The sequence below is a fragment of the Accipiter gentilis genome, chromosome 31, assembly GCF_929443795.1.
Source record: "Accipiter gentilis chromosome 31, bAccGen1.1, whole genome shotgun sequence".
In the NCBI taxonomy this organism is placed as follows: domain Eukaryota; kingdom Metazoa; phylum Chordata; class Aves; order Accipitriformes; family Accipitridae; genus Astur; species Astur gentilis.
In genome coordinates this window covers 6,731,625-6,748,741 of record NC_064910.1, presented here as the reverse complement: position 1 = coordinate 6,748,741, position 17,117 = coordinate 6,731,625, and the positions used below count along the sequence as shown (strand labels likewise).

Below are 17,117 nucleotides of genomic sequence, written 5' to 3'. Positions count from 1 at the left end.
GTCATAAGCCGTGAGTACTGAGCAGGTTTGATGCAAAGCCACTGTTTGTGCCCCCAGGGTTCTTGTTGGCCTTTGCCCATGTTTTTCCACCACGGGCTGTGTCTTGTTTTGTGAAGTGGAGATAAGCAGTAGATGTTTGCTTCCGACTAGGCTGGTCTCTGCGAGAGGAGGAGGAGGAGGAAGTCTGCGTTCCGGGCTCCTGCCTTTCCGTGCGCTCTTATCTGCAGAAGGCATGGGATGTGGTGTAAGTTGAAAAATGTTTCAGGGTTTCGCTTGCTTCCTACGGACAAAGGTATCTGAAATCCTCGAGCCCCACAGCTTTTCCGTTTCTCCAAGTGTAGATACTGATGACTGAGCTTAAAAAACTGGCAGGACCGGCCAACTGCTGGCCAGGCTCCTGTCGGCTCCACTCCAGTTGCTGCTCCAGAGCTGCTGGTTTTCTTCAGTTGTTCTTGACCTGTTGAAGACTTTCCTCAGTTAAACACACCAAGCACAGTCGAGCATCTTTGCTAGTCGCGAAGACGGGTAGGAGCTGTTGCTCATTACAGTATGTGGTAAGTAACCGAAAGGAGCAACCCCAGGTGTGAGCTTCACAGTGGGTGCTGGCAGAGGCAATAGAGAACACACAAAACCATCACGCTCCTGTGAAGAAAGGCACAATTGCAGTGATTTACAGGAAGAAAGAAATAAAAAAACTGAGACCATTGGAAACTGAGCAGTGGATCTCATTCCTCTGTGGGACTTGGGTAAGGTAGCAGTGGCGAGAGAGGCCCAAATCTGTACCTTGTGAGGGGAGGAGGGATGTACACAGGACAGAGGAGGGCAAATAGTGCAGCAAAAGAACATGTGTCTTTGAAATTTAACAACTGCAGAGAAAGAAATGATCAAACAGCGAAAGGAGCATTTGAAACAATTTTTTTACAAGGCTTTTAAATATGCAAGTTAAAACATTAGTAATGAAAAGTGCAGAACATTTACCCATGAGATTGAAGTTAAAACCCTGCAAATTAGGAAAGATAGAATAGGCAACCCTTTTTGGGGGGTCGCTTTGCTGAAAGACACGTGCTAGAGCATTAGGATAGTATAGGACCTTGTATGAAGGGGGGAAAGTCTAGTTTTGTGGGCTGCCACCTTTTGTGCAGAGAGCTTGTTAATTCTTCTGCTTGTGTCTATATCATGGTCTGGGATGAGGACTGCAATATTGCTAACGAGACTGAAGTTGTTGGAGAAACTTCTTCAAATGCAAGAACAGAGCCTACGGCGGAGAGGGGACTGCACCGTGCATTCAACATGGGACCCTGCTGTATCAAAATGGTCCAAGGCAACAAACTTGCTATTAGCAATGCGAATGCATTTCCACCTCAGTGTCCAGTGCCCTGTTACCCACCCGTAAGCTCCAGCATCTCAGCCCAAAGTTCGTTCTCTCTTCTTCCCACATGGCTAAAGAAGTATCAGCACTGAGATGTGCCGTGGTGCTTGTGCAGGATTCCGTAAGCACTAGTCATGGCCAACCTGGTTTACTTGCTGCTGGTTCTTACTTTGCCCTTAAATCCCAAGCAGTCCAGCAGGGAAGCAATCCCAGGAACTTAACTGTGAGGTTTCTTCTGCCACAGGAGGAACGTGCTTTATGGCCAGGATTTCAGCTGCAGGCGAGGGGTGTCCTTTGCTTGCCAGGCTGTTTGGGTGCACGTAAGGGACACAAGTGTGCGCCCAGCAGCTGTAAAAATGTGGGCTGCAGCTCTCTTCCAGTATGCGCAAATTCACTGCTGAGCTCCAGCACCCAGCTGTTGGCCTATTTCCAACCCGTTAAAAGACGGGAAGGCTGGTAACAACTGTCTTCTTTTGACTTAACCTCCTTTTTTTAAGAGGTTTTTTAACACACTGCGGTGTTGGTGCTGCTCGGGGAGCTGTGGCAATGCAGGGTCAGGCGCCGGTATTGCTGCGTGGACTGCTGTGGAGATTACTGGTTGCGGGAATTAAAGGTAATTGCAGTCACTTAATTTTCACTCCATGATCCTGTGGCTCCACGCAGCATACGCTCTGATAAAGGGTAAAAACTCTGTTCTAGAAATACTTACTCCTTCTTTTCTCTCTGGTTTATCCCACGCATGTTTCTAAACAATAATAAACCAGGAAGAGAAGGAGGGAGGAAGGTGTTTTGTTGTTTAAGAAGATAAATCTCTGACTCAATAAAAGTATACCCATTCCAGCTGAGGAAATGACAGGGTTTTTTTCCTTTGTTAAATTAAAAGAGGAAATTCACTTTAACGTGTCATTCTCAGGCTCTTGTGGTTCTATGGGGTGAATATGTGGCATGGGAAAGTCAGAATGATTTGTTCCAACTGCTGCACATAGCTCAAATTTTACTTGCTCTCTGTGTGAAATTTTTATTGCACAACCTCATATTTGTCACTCAGCGTAATTTGTCCATTAAAAGGCATTGCCACACTTCCATTTTATTTTAATATTTGCATCTCCTAAGCAATTTTGCCCACGCCATGTTAGCCATAGAAGAATTGGTTTTCTGGCTGTGAAACGACTGTTGGAATGAAGGGATTGTAAAATACTGTTTGCCTCGGCTCTTGTCACGGGGAGATTGCAGACAGTTTTCGGTAGAGTCCCGTCGGTATAGTTGGCAAGACTCTAGTCTTACAAAGAGGCAAAGCTGAAAGACGGAACAGAGTAAATTATGTGTTTGGGAGCTTTTAGTGAGTCAGAGAGACAGTAAGAAAGCGGAGGTTTTAGTTTGAGACCTTTCCCCTCAACCATTAAACCTTCTTAGCCCCTTGGGCTACCTTGGTGTTTGATGAAGGCAACAGAGTGTAACCCACACGGTTGCTTTCCTGGGCCAGATACTTCCTAACCTTTGGGAATTAAGACAAAAAGCCGTTAGCAAGGCTAGACCTGTGAGAAAGCAAAGCACAGAGGGAATTCACGTTTTCCTCTTCTGTTTTGCTGCAGTGATTTTACCAAATTTTTCACCGGTGCTGAGCATACGCATGCATGTAGATGGCATAGAGCGTGCTTACCTGCAGCAAGGAGGGGGCCTGGCTTTTGGCAACCCTGTGTCTCTACTGGTGGTGCCACGAGGCAGAAAGTGGACCTGGGTCCTCCTAGAAGAGCCTTGTCAAGAGCCTTGTCAACCCCACTGCAGGCTTAAGCATTTGTTTAACTTCGAACGTAACATAGACGTAATCTAACCTCCTTTCTCCCGAGCCCCTAGTTGTGTCCTGACTTCCACCATTTAATGCTTAAATGTAGTCCCAAACCTAAAGGCAGACTTCTAGCAATGGATCCTACCATGGTGCAGACGACACAGAGCAGCTGGCAGAGCCAGACTTGTGTGCACGTACAGAAGCTTTGTCCTAAGAACTGGCTCGCTGGGCTTCATTAAGTCCTAAACCTACCCCAATCAAATCACAAGAAAATTTGTATGGAAATTTTCTTGATGTTTCGGTAATGAAATTAACTGAAAGATAAGAAGGGAGCACAAACTGGCATAGAATGTTAAAATGCAAAGTATGTAATTACAGACTCACAGTTGTAATGACTCTAATGGATATCAGAGACAAGTATAAAAGGAGAATAAATTATTTCAGGGCATAAAGAATCAGTTATGGGTAATTAAGCTGCAATTATCATTACTGTGCTGCTATGATAGGGTTTTTTTAAACTAATTTTTCTAAAATGGAATAATGCAAGTTAAGCATGAATTCATCTATTATCTGCCATTCAGATAAAAACATTTTTCTAGTGCTTTTCAAACTGTGCCAGCGGGACAGATCTCGGTTTTACACTAGTGAAAACACCAGGGATTTTTATGAAGCGATTTATTTCACGTCACACAGCTGTTCAGTGGCATCGTTTAAACTCACGTTCAGTGAAGTGCATAAACCCATGGCTACTGCCAATCATGTAAGCCAGCAATCAGGTTCAACGGAGTTCTTCACATGCTTAAGATGAAGTGATTTGGTAAATTGGAAATCCAGGCCTCCAATTCAGAGCAAGGATGGCACAGCTGAGAGCGGGCAACAGCGTTCTTGGTTCCATCCACAGTGCTGAGGTGGCTGAACCTGGAAATCGGCCGTTGAAAAGTTGCGGTTTACAATATTGACATGACATTGACGTCGCCTTGCCTTCAGAGGCCCTTTGTAAAACGTTTCAGGCGAGCAGCTGATCCATGAGCAGGTGTGGTGTGTGAAGGACCAGTAGTTCTGCTGGTGAAATCAGAGACCTGAGGTGGCAGCGGCACACGAACGAGGAGCTGGAAAGGCAGCGGGACGCCTTCTCCCCGTTTTAAGGCACAGAAGACTTTGCAGCTGGAGAGTAACCAATGTACAAACTCGGATGTTAGAAGCATCCAGGTTAATTAATTCAGGTTAACTTTGCCTTTATGGCATAGTAACCCGCACCAAAGGGGCGAGGAAATGAATTCTAGGTTTGCTCCCAGCACTGTCTCTCTACGGATGACCCCTAATTACAGGGGCATTTGCAGAGGGAATACTCGGAGTCCCTAAAATGTGGGTGCCTTTTGGTATCCTGGCTGGCTTCCAGCTGCTGCTGCGGAAGTGTTGGGGTTCCTGGGGTGATGGGGGTGTCTCAGATACCTTGGACATCTGGAAGGGAACTGCATGCTTAGGCTTAGGTACCTAAATCCCATCAGAGGTTTTAACGCTTTTGGCATGATGCTGAGCTCCTCGGGGCAGGGCTTGCCATCCACTGCGTGTGTTTGTGTGCTGCCTTGCGTAACGTAACCAGTTGATGCTGTAATACAAACCTTTAGAAAAAGGCCTTAAAAGAAATGCTGAAAAAATGGAAAATACCAGGGTTTAACTCCTAACTTAACCCAGACACCTTGTACTACTGCTCAGCATCTAAGTACATTTATAGACTTTTCTTGAAGTGCCGTACTCACTCTACAACAGATGGTGCTCATGGGAGGGGTAAGTGTTCAAAAACTCTGTTTATCTTCATTAATTAGTTTGGAGCCTTATGTATATCTTACTTGGTGTCATCCAAAGTGCTCATTTTCTCATAAATTATATCAACTTGGTACGGTTCACAAATACTAATGAACTTCTCTACATTCCTGTAAAGTGAGGGAGGGTTATCATTAGAAGCTTTTTTTTTTTTTTTTTTAATTCTGTTATCCTAACTTGCAATAAGGAACAAAAGGTTGGATTTTGTCATGGAAGAGAATTTTAAAAGCAAAATGCTGATAGGTGCTGATAGGTAAACGCTTTATAAATTTTATGGCATCGATTAAGTATTTCAGAGTGTACCAATTAAACAAAATACTCTGTCTCGGTCAAACTGACCTCAGACAAAATTTACCTCTCGCCTTCCTTGATCAGAGTGCCTGTATTTCACAAGACTAGCATTTTTTTCCCATGGGAAGTATCAGTTAAATGGCAAATTAACTTTCTGATTAAAAAGGAAAAGATTGAGACGGAGAATGCATAGCCCCCCTGTGATATTTATATATGAAGCACTGAAGCAATGTTTTGTCCACTTGGCCAAAGTTTTCGCTCGTGAGGTGCCGAATGCCTCGCTACCTGCCCCAGGTGAGAAGCTCCTCGTTGCCTTCAGGCCACGGCACCCACAGCTCTCAGCCGCGGACTCGGGGACAAACAAGTGCCAGTCGCACCTATTTTGGGTAGGTGCTTCCGAGTGGTGGTTTTTGTTAGAATAACTGAGATTTGGTGGCATCAACATGAGCAACAAGAACTCGGAGGCTCTGCCAAGCCCGTAAGCCCTTCCTCAGGTACGCTAAACACAAGCGGAGAACACGTCCTTTGAGTTCAGCCGACCGTGTCTCCAGCTCACGGAGGGAAAAGAGAGCTTGTGGCCAATGACTGTTAATTAGAGAGGAGATAAGCTGGTTGTTTCCTAAGGAAAAACATGTGCCCGGTAGAACAAAGGGAGGTTTAGGCTGAAAAGGATGAAAAAAGGGTGGTTGGGCTATGCTATAAAACCAGTGTCTATAACGAGGCCCTGATTTCTGGTGCCTGTTTCTCAAGCTTGTCTTTGGAAGATGATTTATTCACTGCCTTTAAACACGTGTCTTCTGCCTGAAAGCGCAAGGTGCATACCTTGATCCTTCTTTTGTGAAGACAGTGCAAAATAGATTTTTCCACAAATTCTGCTTGGGGGCTTTTAAAGAGCAATTCATTACATCACTGATGACATGGGAGGTGGGCACAACCCGTCACGCCGCAGCGTGCGGGCAAAAGGAGTAGATCCCCTTGTGCTCCTTGTTGCACGTGTGCTTGTGCCTACAAATCAGAGTGTTATTGAGCACTGTTGTTCACATTTCCACAGAGAATGTCTCACAATTGTGTTGCTTAACTGAGATTGAGCTGATATATTGATCCCCCGGGATCAGTTTGCAGCTGAGATTCATTGCAGCAGAATATTTGTTCCTAAAAGACCAGTCAGAATGGAGGGTCTAGAGAGTGACTAACAGTTAAAACTTTCCCTTTTATGGGTTTCTCCCAGTCAGAAATATTGTCTGGAAGTGAAATCTGTGAATCTGGATTCTGCAGGAATTTGGATGGAGTGTACACCAAAAGAAATCTGGAAATCTCTGCTCCTCTCAAGTCAACGGCATTCCAGGTACCTCAGGACAACGAAAGTTAATTCAGGTGAACTGTGAGGAAACGGCCAATGGAGAGAGCTGCCTTCTACTGGTGGAAGGCGGTGAACTCCATCTTCTGCTCTCCGATTTTTACGCACCCAGTGACCACATTACAGCCAGAGATTGCACCGCAGCTACTTCCAACCCGTCTGTGAGTTCCTGCGCACACCAAGGCAAGGGAGCGGACGCCCCCCCAGACATCCCTGTGCCTGGGACCTGCTGATTTCTGCTCCTGCAGGACAGATGACCGTCCCTCACCAGACCCTTTGGAGCCATTGCTGATGGGGGGCCTGGCCAGACTGACACCAGCAAACCCACCTGGGCCTTTGCTGGCCCTCTTCGTGGAAGGTGGTGATGTGCTCTTAGACCCCGTGGGTTTTGGGGGTCTCCGTAGGTGGGACTGCCAGAGTGGGTGGCCTAGGCTGGGGTGAGGGATCTGCTTTTGCTACTCAGTGCCCTGGGGACTCCGAGGACCGGCTGTAGTGAGTTGTTCCCCCTGGCAGCTCTGCCGCAGAGAGTAGGAAGAAGAGCGAGAGGTCACGAAAATGAACACAGTGAAGTTGTTGATCTGGTTTTGCCTCACTTCTATAAATAGAACCAACCCTTTCGGTTTTGGTTTTATTTCTAGACATAGAGAGCATCATGTTCTCATTCCCATTGCTGAAATGGCTAAAATGGCTCCTGGGTCTTCTTCCCATTCCTTTGCAGTAATGGCACCCGGTAGAAGAAGACGTGATTTCCCAGTGTCTGGGAGACGTTTTCATGGCGAGGCCAAGTACACAAGAGCTCAAGTTCTTCTCTCGACACCCCTGGGAGAGGGTGCGGAGAGGCCAGGCACTGCACGCCAGCGGAGCTGGGGGCAGATGCTGCCCACAGATGTGGCCCACAGCTGGAGGATGCAGAGGCTGGGGAGGCTTTACACCTGGTCCTGCACCCTGGGGCTTGCCAAGCTGGGTGCCACCAGCTGGGGGAAGCTCCTTGCAGCAGATCCCACGGCTCGGTGAGACCTCTTGTTTTGGATCATCCCACACCTGGCTGCATCTGCAGCTTTCTTCCCTCTGGCAACAGTGCCTTTTGGGCCTGCAGGACTCGTTAACTTCTCAGAAGTTTGAGGGGCTTGTGTTTTTGCAGCAGCTGTAAATTCAGTCTTATTTGGAGAAGTGTTATTAGTCCCACTCCCTCCTCTGTTTCTCTGCTCCTTTTTTTTCTGCTGCCTGTCCTTCCTTCCTTTCTTATGTAGCTATCATGCTTCTGTTCCTGCCCAAAGCAATGTTTGTCTTGCAGTGTAATGGGTTGAAGCAACACACAGCAGATTGTTTCAGTGGATGCAGCTATTGCTACTTCTAGCCAAGAGGCGACTCTGATACTGGGATTGCTTTTCTGTACTGCAGTGTATAACTGTGCATGTATCCCAGTGCAAACTGTCCCAAGATGGGGAGATGCTCTAGGATTTAATCAGACAGCTTTGGGCTAATACGGAAATTTGTGCCAGTAATAGAGCATTTGCACCAAGGGATGAAGCTGCAGAAGAGGTTTTGAACAGGCCAAATCCAAATCTTGCTTCTAAATTGGCCATCTGTTTGCAAAATGTATATCAGCAAATGCTGTATTTTCACGTACGTGACTTGGTTTCAAGTTGACTGTGGTAACTGAGGCTTGACTAATGAAGTTTTGTAATAGTCGTCTTCACTACTTACTCTGGAAAGCGTTGTCTGTGCCAACATTTCTCAAACACCAAATGCAAAGGCCTAGAAGTTCCTTTTGGATTTGAAATACGGTGCTATTAAGCAAGCCCATTTTGCAAGTTCTAATCTCACTCCAGGAAACACCATTCTTGTGAAGAGGTGACCATCAGCAAAGTGCATCCAGTTTCCTTCCAGTAATATCTGGGCTGAGTTTGTATCTCTCAGCACGGATGCTGAGTGCTTGCTGGCACACAGGATAGGTTCTCGTGGGAGTTTTGTGCAATGAGAATAAATTGGGAGATGCTCAAAGATGGGAAGTTTGCAGAAGCAGTGCCAGTAAATATTTTGGGGAGGTTGTAATGGGTCAGAGATAAAAGACCAAAGTGTGCCTTTGTCAAATGAGTAACATCGATGCTGTGCGTGTAAATACTTGAAATCATGATGCACAAATTCTGCTTCCTGCAGCATCTTGACCACTCTGCATGTTGCAAATATTTCACATTCTTTTTTTTTTCTTTTTTTTTGATGAGCACATTAAGATAGCCAACTTCGAGCCACAGTCTAGAGAGGTTCACATCTCATGTAAAGGTTTCATTGCTTACTGTGAGTTAAAGTTTTCATACAGGCCATGGAGACCTGAGACTTGCTTGGGGCTGGTGGTTTTGTTATCAGTGTGTGTGGTGTTTGTAGCATGCAGGTACGAAGAGGCTGTGAATCTCATCTTGGAAAGTTTTAATGATGACTGTATTTATTCTCAGATTCATAAGATTTTAACATTTAAGCCTATTCTCAAAAGGCCTCCATGAAAAACATAAATTCATTTACCCACAGTCAAAAAGCAGTTCGATTAATTCTAGCACTTAGGATTTCTGTTATGCTTTTCCTAAAGTAGGGAGGCTTTTCCTGGAAGGACCTTTGAGGTCACTGCTATACTGCTGCTTTGATGATTAGTTCAGGTAAATTCCGAGTAATGGATAGCAGGGAGCAATCCTTTTCCAGTAGAAATACAGTACATTTTAAATGTACGGTCTTAGCCCCTTTGACGGAATGTAGTCATCTCCTTACTATATATTTTTAAGATGTATTGTGGCAGGAAATTTCAAGAGAGCGCGCTGTTAACCGTGCAAACTCACTTGTGGCTCCTTGTTATTTTCCCTTTCATACTTCTCTGAGGTTGGTGGGACAACACTGCCTGCAGAAGCAGGTGGGGATCAGCCTCTAAAAGGAACATTGGGTAAGACTGGAGACATCTTAATTTCTCCTTTAGATTCTTCTTTCTGTCCCTTCAAAAAAACCCGAACCACCAAAACCCCCGAAGTTTTTGTCTAAGTGCTATCATTTGCATGTGTTAGGGACCCATTTAGGTGTCTGCATCTGTTAAGAGATTAAAATTCTCACCACTACACTTTAAAGCTTCAGCCTACTTCAGCCGAGTTACGATTTGAGTGTCAGATCCATCCAGTTTGGAAAGGCATGGTGTCTAATTTTGCTGAGGAGAGCAGGCGAGCTCTTGACGTATTGACTCGATGCGTTGTTCACAGCGTACTACAGCACCCAAACGCTGGCTAACCCTCTCTGCTTTCAGCAGAATGCATTGGTAGTTGGATTTCTTCATGATTTGAAACAGATGGTTTGTAGTCCATTTTGCTATAATTTACCAGAAGGGTCCCCTTGAGCCACAACGAACTTGTATTCTGTTCCCTGCTAAGTCTCTGATCTCCAGGTGTAGTAACTAGCATGTCTGTTATTTCTCAAGTGCTGTAAATATACGAGTGTATGATTTCACAAGTTAATATTAAAATAGCACAAGTGTAAATGTCAGTAGCTTTTCACATAGATACATTGCACTTTTTATATTGCTTTACTTTTTATATTTTTATATTGCTTTTTCATTGCAGAAAAACACCCGATATTAAGCTTACTTATGATATTTAAGAGATACTGCAGGGAAATTAAAATGCCGCTGAAAAAACCCCCGTCTAGAGACCTAGACTTTTCCTCGCTGAGAGAATATGTCCGAATTTTTCAGGCTGCACAACAAGAGCTGGTGAGACTTGAGCAAACCCGTTTGGTCATGGTTGACTGAGGTTTCCCCCTTTGGCTGGTGCAGTGCTGAGACAGGGTTAGATTTTGTCAGTCCCCAGGTTTAAGGCTGTTTAGGCCAAATGTCTCAGTTTGGGTCATCTCTATTTAACCTTTTTGCATAAGGTTGTGTGAGTCTGTGGACGGATTAATGGACTTATTTTCCTCCTCAAGTCTGTGCTGGTGTGTTGAAATTTTAAACTGATGGGCCGAAACATATTTGTTTCATCACTGTTGGGAATTATTTTTAAAAAGTGATGTATTTGAGACATAGTTAAAAAAAGTATGGCATCCTTGAAGTGAACAGTGTGTGATATGTGAAAGGAGAGGAGGGAACAAGCAGCTAAAAACAGAGCTAATTAAATTAGCAGTGTAAGTGCCATTGTGCACAGACAGATGGGTACCAGCTGTCTTTTTGGTAGATACTAAGATATACTATATGAACTGAGGAAGAAGAATGTACTTTAACTGAACACTGCTAACCTTGTAGAATAAAAAAGATCTGTAAAAACCTTCATGAAACCTAGATATTTTTTAGGTTTTTTTCCTCCTGAAATAAGTAGGGCTATATTTGGTGTAAATGTATGTTTTTCTTTAATATTCAAATGGGAAAATATTTCAAGTTGTTTTGGTCTCTAGTGCACCTGAAAAACCTCTGGATACATGATAAAATGAATATTTATTGTGTATCACAGATGGGGAAGGGAACTGCTATTTTCGGAGCTTCTTTTTGTTGAAATGTTGATTAAATTTTTCACAAAAAGAAAACTGGCAGTGGACCAAAAAAGTACAAGACCACCCATTAGAAAACATTAATTTTGTGTCACATATTCAAACTCGACAAATTGGAAGAAGAGTCCATGAAAAAAACTCCAAAGTAATGGAAGAAGAGTGAAGAGCCAGTTCTGAAAGGAGAGGTAAGTGAAATACCAATCGCACTGTGTGTCCACTCCTGCAGCTGCCTTCCCTGCTGTACTGGCGTTCATAACACAGATTTGGATGGATGCACAGCCACTGATTCAATATTCATAACCTTACCAGGAGGAATCATTATAGAACAGTATATTCCTTCCACTCCAGCTGCTGGAAGGAAATGTCATATAGGAAACTCGGTGTATAATTTTTGTAAAAAACCCAACGTTCTGCCTTGATACCTTGTTGTGTTGAGCAGGTCATGCTACCACCCAGCCTAGCTAACAAGAACTCTGGGTCATGTTTAGGGCAATATTGATGTGCCTGCCATTCACATTAACCGCCGTGCTGTGGCTCTCTGTACTTTTGTGTAGAGGGCAGTGATGACTGAGGCCATCAAAAGGAAACACTTCCCACATCCAACAAAATTGGAGAAATGCAGCTTGGAAGCATGCCACAATGTGGAACAGATTCCTTGTCATACTCGATAGGAGAAAAAACATGCAGGTAATGTTAGTTGTAACAGATGTCCTGCAGAATGTCATAATTAGTAATTTGAGCCAGGATTCCCAAACTCCTGTATCCTAGGGACTGCAGAAAGATTTGAAAACGTACAGCAGCAGGCCACATTAAACTTTAAGACACGAGTGATTAGAATGGCCATTTGGCTTGGTATCTTCCAGGACGTATTTCCAGAAGAGAATTCTAATTGTTCTCGGGTGCTTTCCTCTCATCTCGTTCCCCAGCATTGCTGACTTGCTCCAGTTGAAAACTGGACCAGTTCAACCAGGGTGAACTTTTTGTTGTCAAGTGAACAGTAAACTTATCAAAGTTGTAAAGAGGAAGCAAGTTGAAGCCTCTCGATGTGTGGCAATTCTTCCGGAACAGGGCAGGCGGCACGCAATCTGGGATGGCCCCCGGGGACAACGGATCAATGAATACTTGCACGAAGATGTTGCCTAAGTAAACACGGTCACAAGGGTCTTATTTCACAAGCGTGTCTTCCTATTACTGGAGTAGTAATAAGATGCTTTTTGTCCGGTGAACTCTGGGTACCTTACGGCTACCTCGCTCACCTAGAAAACCTGAGATCTACAACTTCATGAGCCAGAGTGCAAAGCATGAGGTTTGGCATCAAACGGATGCAAGGGCTGAATTGTTTTCAAACATGAGGTTGCTCTTGGGGGCGTATCTACATTTCCAGCTGCTTATTTGTGCTGGAGCTCCATATGGTTGCATGAGTAGTGCCCGTACGGTACGTTTTGTTCTGCAATCAGTGTCCATAGGTTGCATTTCACTATGTCCTGCATGAACACAGATTGCCAGTAAGTGTTGTGTGTTCTGGTCAGCTGTCCCATCAAGCGTTGCTCCACTGCCATCCTGGATGTTTTCAGGAAAACTGTGCATGTTCTGCACAGTGCCCTAGAAAGCACAGGACACCTTGGGCCCACCAGTGTCATTCCTGCAACTCCACCGGTCCTGCAAATGGGTGCCTTTTTCAAATTCTGCCTCCTTGCATGGAGAAAGCCTTGATGTACTTCATGGTCTTTGCAGTCAGGCGTAAAAACGGGGGACCAGCAAGTAGCTAAATCTGAAGGTAATGAGAAAGATGGAAGCAATCAGCTAGTCCTACCTCTGGAGATGGGTCAACCAAAAGCAGGCACAGGGGTGCAGTGCTGGGAGTCAGAGGGATTGGATGGCGGGGAAAGACCCCCAGTACATCAAAAGCCACTTGCCTCGGGCTTTGGGAAGAGCTTGCTGCAATGGCCTGCCAAAGTGAGAACGCCTGCACGTAGACTTTGCTCTTTGCAAATTTGCTGTCTGTTGTTTGCTAACTCACTTCGTAGCTGATGATGTTACGTGACAGGAGAATGTGCAATGCCACCATAACGTGCCTTTGCCCAGCACTAAGCCGAAGTGGCAAATGGGAAGTTGTTTGTGACTAGGGACGGCTAGACTTCTGGGCCTGCATGGTCCTGGATTCAGCCGATAGGAAGAGAATAAGGGGCAGAACAGAAAATATCGTTACAGAACTTTTAAAGTTCATATTACGCATACGTGTGGTTCTGGCTGTCCTACCTTGAGTGGGGTATAAAATTACAAAATGTACACACATGGGCAGCAAGAATGACAGAGGACCTGGAATTGCATCCCCTACAGCAAGGTTAGCTACTTGATAACACAGAGAATAGTTGGCAGTTGGAGGATACAGTCAGGGCTAGAGGCTGGAGGTATTCCAGATTCCTGGAAGCCAGGTGATGTTGGGCTCAATCTTTTCTGGAGGCTCTGAAAGACCTTAATTGCTGGTTGCCAGAAAGTAGAAGGGGGAAAAGTCACACTACGTCTGCCATGTTCTTATGTCTCCTTAAACACTGGCTGCAGGTTACTGTCAGGACCAGATGTAGGGCTACATGGACTTTTGGTCTGACCTACTGTGACTACTCTGATGTTCTCATGGTTTCAGATATGCCAGCTGCCATGGATATTTCTCTGTGATGCTGCAAGCCCTGATGCCTGACTGTTGGATGGCCTCTGAAGGGTCACAGGGTCTTTAGAAGATCTGGAGGTCTTTTCTACTACTTTGTTTATTAAGAAGATTTTTCCCATACATATATGTGTTGCTTTTTCTCCCGATGTCCCAAAGGTCCAGAACACCTTTTGTTCTTGGCTTACAAAGCTTTTTGCTAGCAAAAGAGTAAACTATTTCCTGAATAAGCTGCAGTGGGTACATAGGTGTATATATGCACACAATGAAGCATGCATTGGCAGGACAGAAAAGTAAAGAGAGGGTCTTGTGTTCAAGGCTGAACATTGCTGACAAACATCTTCATATCATGAGAGCTGCTGGCTGTGATGTGGGCAGCTTTCAGGAATGAACCAGGTACGTGGCTGAGGCCTTTCTGCAGTGGTGCAAAGGTGGAGAATGATCCAGTTGAATTCCTTATGGTAACAACAGTCTCTCCTGCATTTGTACCACTCTGTGCACGGTCCATCTTCTGTGTCCCAGCCCTACTTCTGCTCATGACCTACCTTTTACTGTGGCTGTATCAGCAGGTAAGTTACGTCTGTACAAAATAAAGCTTCTTTTAATAGCAAAGGATAATAAAGTCCCCCATCTAAATATTTGATCTGGTTACAGCAGCCTGGGCACCACTGATACGGGCGCTGGGAGGACAGAGGTCTGCAGAGAGGTGAGGGTTCTGGAGGAGAACAGGTTAAGAGATGGACAAGAACACGCGTCAGAGGAACAGCAGAACTTGGCTCCAGGTGCGGATGAATTTACATCCACTTTGCTGCAGGTAAAATTGTCCCCTGTCTAGGAAGATCTGTTTCTGAAAGGGGCTTGATAACGTGCATGAAATGCTACAGGGTTTGCAAACCCTGCATTTTGTTTATTGAACGTGAAACAGCTGAACCCGAAGCAACTTGAATTTACCCATGACAAATCCTGAGTCAGGCATAAGCCCTGCTGAAAGCACAGACTCTTTAGTTCATTATTCCTCCCGTGCACCAACTTCCGATGAAAACCACTCTTTCAAAAACATCGAAGTTGGCACAGTAACAAAATCCTTTCCTCAAGGTGCTGTTTCTTCATCTTCTCAGAAAGTGCAGCCTCAAGGAACAGTTCTGCCAGGCACTTTTCTTCATTACAACATTACAAGGTTTTGAAACGCTCATTTAAGTAGAGTGTTAACACCGGGGGCTGCTTACATCGTTAAGAAAATACTGCATATCTCCCTTTGGCAGAATGCAGTGCCAGAAAATCTCAGACCTTTCCTCTGTTCCACCAAGCCTTCAGAAATAATTTGATGATTTGAGGATATACTAGAAAAATCATTCTCTTCTATTATAGCAGTGGTTCTGGAAAGTGAAGAAGTAAATTTATCCTAAGACAAAGAGACAAGTGGTCTGAGCAAGCTCTGGAGAGTGGCATCCTAGGTCTGATGGCTCCGTGAATGCCTAGCTGCAGGGGCCCTGCAAGATACTGTCAGCCTCTAATAAACATGGTATCACCAGCAAACTCGTTAATGGATTTTTGAACTAAAATGACACAGCTTTGCTGCTACTGAATTTTTTAATGTTGTAGAACTACACAAAGTAAATACCTTTTAATGTAGGCGTCGGGTTCTCGCTATACATGTAAGCTTCACTAAAATGCTATTAGCGGTGTTATTACTAAGTAAACTTTTTCTGGCTGGTGTTTTGCTGTAACATAGTTTTGAGTTTCCACAAACATTTGCCAGTTTACACTAAGCAGTTTTGGCCAGATTACTCTGCTGTCCCCTGGCGAGCACAGTCAGCATCCTGTAGCTGTTCCTCATTGCATGGGGCAATGAAAAAACCAGACAGAGGAGCAGGAACAGAAACCCTGCAGGGCTTTCATTTCTACCCTTCTTTTGGGGACTTTTGCAATTGGAATACAACCCTTTCCTCTCAGCAGGTGGCAGCCTCTATAATTCTCCATGTATGGATACGTGTATGTCTCTATTTTTTTTTTTTTTTCTTTCTTTCTCTTTGTCTCAATCTACATACTGAAAGAGAGTTTCTAATGAGTCTAAAAATTACCACTGGAGTGCCAAGGAGTATGTCCCTCCTTACTTATCTCCAGGATTTCCCTTAGCTGTTTTAAAATCCAGCAAAAGATCCTGGGACTTCTGCATGGGACATGCAATTACAACCCTCTCATCTCAGGCCAGTTTCATAAAAATGTCGTGAAACAGGCAGCAGCTCTGAACCACTGAGGAGCAGCAGGATTCCCTATTGCTGAGTGCCGTGTCCTTGCTGCGCAGAGCTGGCCAGTTGCAACTTCAGGGGAGCCGACGATGGTTAAAGGTTCCAAACAGCGCTGCCGTACCGTGATGGTATTAAATGGTTAAATTCAGTTCCCCATTTTTTCTTTTCTTCCCGTAACTATGGTATGAAGCCAAGGGCCATATCAATTATTCATACATCCTGCCAAAACCACTCTCCCCGGCAAGCCTATGCACAAGAACTTGTACGTTAATCAAAATAGTAACTTGTAAAGGTCCTGAGATCTTTCAGCTTTCCGTGAAGACAAGGGGAATGGCTGAGCACTTATGAGAATCATCAGATTTTATGAGCTGTCCTTAAAGTAAGTGCAGGGCTCTTCTGGGTCCCCAGTGAAATAAATGCCCCAAATAACAGATCCTGGAAGCTACACCCAGAAGGACCAACATGAATCTCAGTTTTGTTGGGAAGGGAGCTTTCAATCCAGGGGTGTTCAGAAGGCAAACCCCACTACTTCCTTGCAATCTTTCACTAAAGTGAACCAAATTTCCTGTAAATGGTAAACCCTCATGTTGGGTTCTCCCTACTTCCAATTAACTAAGTCCAAATAAACACTCTTCCAGCTTGTGATTAAGGAAAATTTGCATAGCAAACCAATATTGTTGATAAATTCCCTTCTTTTTCTTTTCAAAATAGAATTGATAGCAATGATTTAAACAAATAACATTAAATATTGTCTTGACTTCCCATCACGTGTAAAATCTTCCCCAAATCTTTAAAAACCAGTTGCTGAAATGATGAGTTCCCTTTTCAGCTGGTACAGAACATCATGTGCTGGAGAAGGGCTTAGCTCAGTGCATTTGGAGGCTGAAATCCTCCTGAGATTAGTTTTGCTGCCCTGTGTGTATTTGTACTCCTGTTCCGTGGTCAGCCGGTATGAATATAACAGAACTCTCCAAGCTCAGCTGACGGTAACTGTTTTTATTAAACTGAATGTGTTCATTAACCTGAATGAATGGTACAAAATTTTACTTTCTTTAGTGCTTCACAGT

The 17,117-nt window shown here is 44.4% G+C and overlaps 1 protein-coding gene across 7 annotated transcripts in view; it reads left to right on the top strand.

Moving 5' to 3' along the window:
* The first annotated feature begins 315 nt into the window (after nt 1–315).
* The window catches only part of IL1R2 (interleukin 1 receptor type 2), a 37,829-nt gene continuing 21,027 nt past the window's right edge, over nt 316–17,117 (top strand). The window contains exons 1-2 of one of the 7 annotated variants that reach the window (XM_049834570.1): nt 316–554; nt 6,546–14,615. In XM_049834570.1, the coding sequence (XP_049690527.1) occupies nt 14,539–14,615 (77 nt within the window). In that variant the 5' untranslated portion in view covers nt 316–554; nt 6,546–14,538. Of the gene's footprint in view, nt 555–6,498; nt 14,616–17,117 lie in introns of those variants that run through there. The other 6 variants (XM_049834568.1, XM_049834567.1, XM_049834572.1 and 3 more) reach the window with 6 other exon arrangements.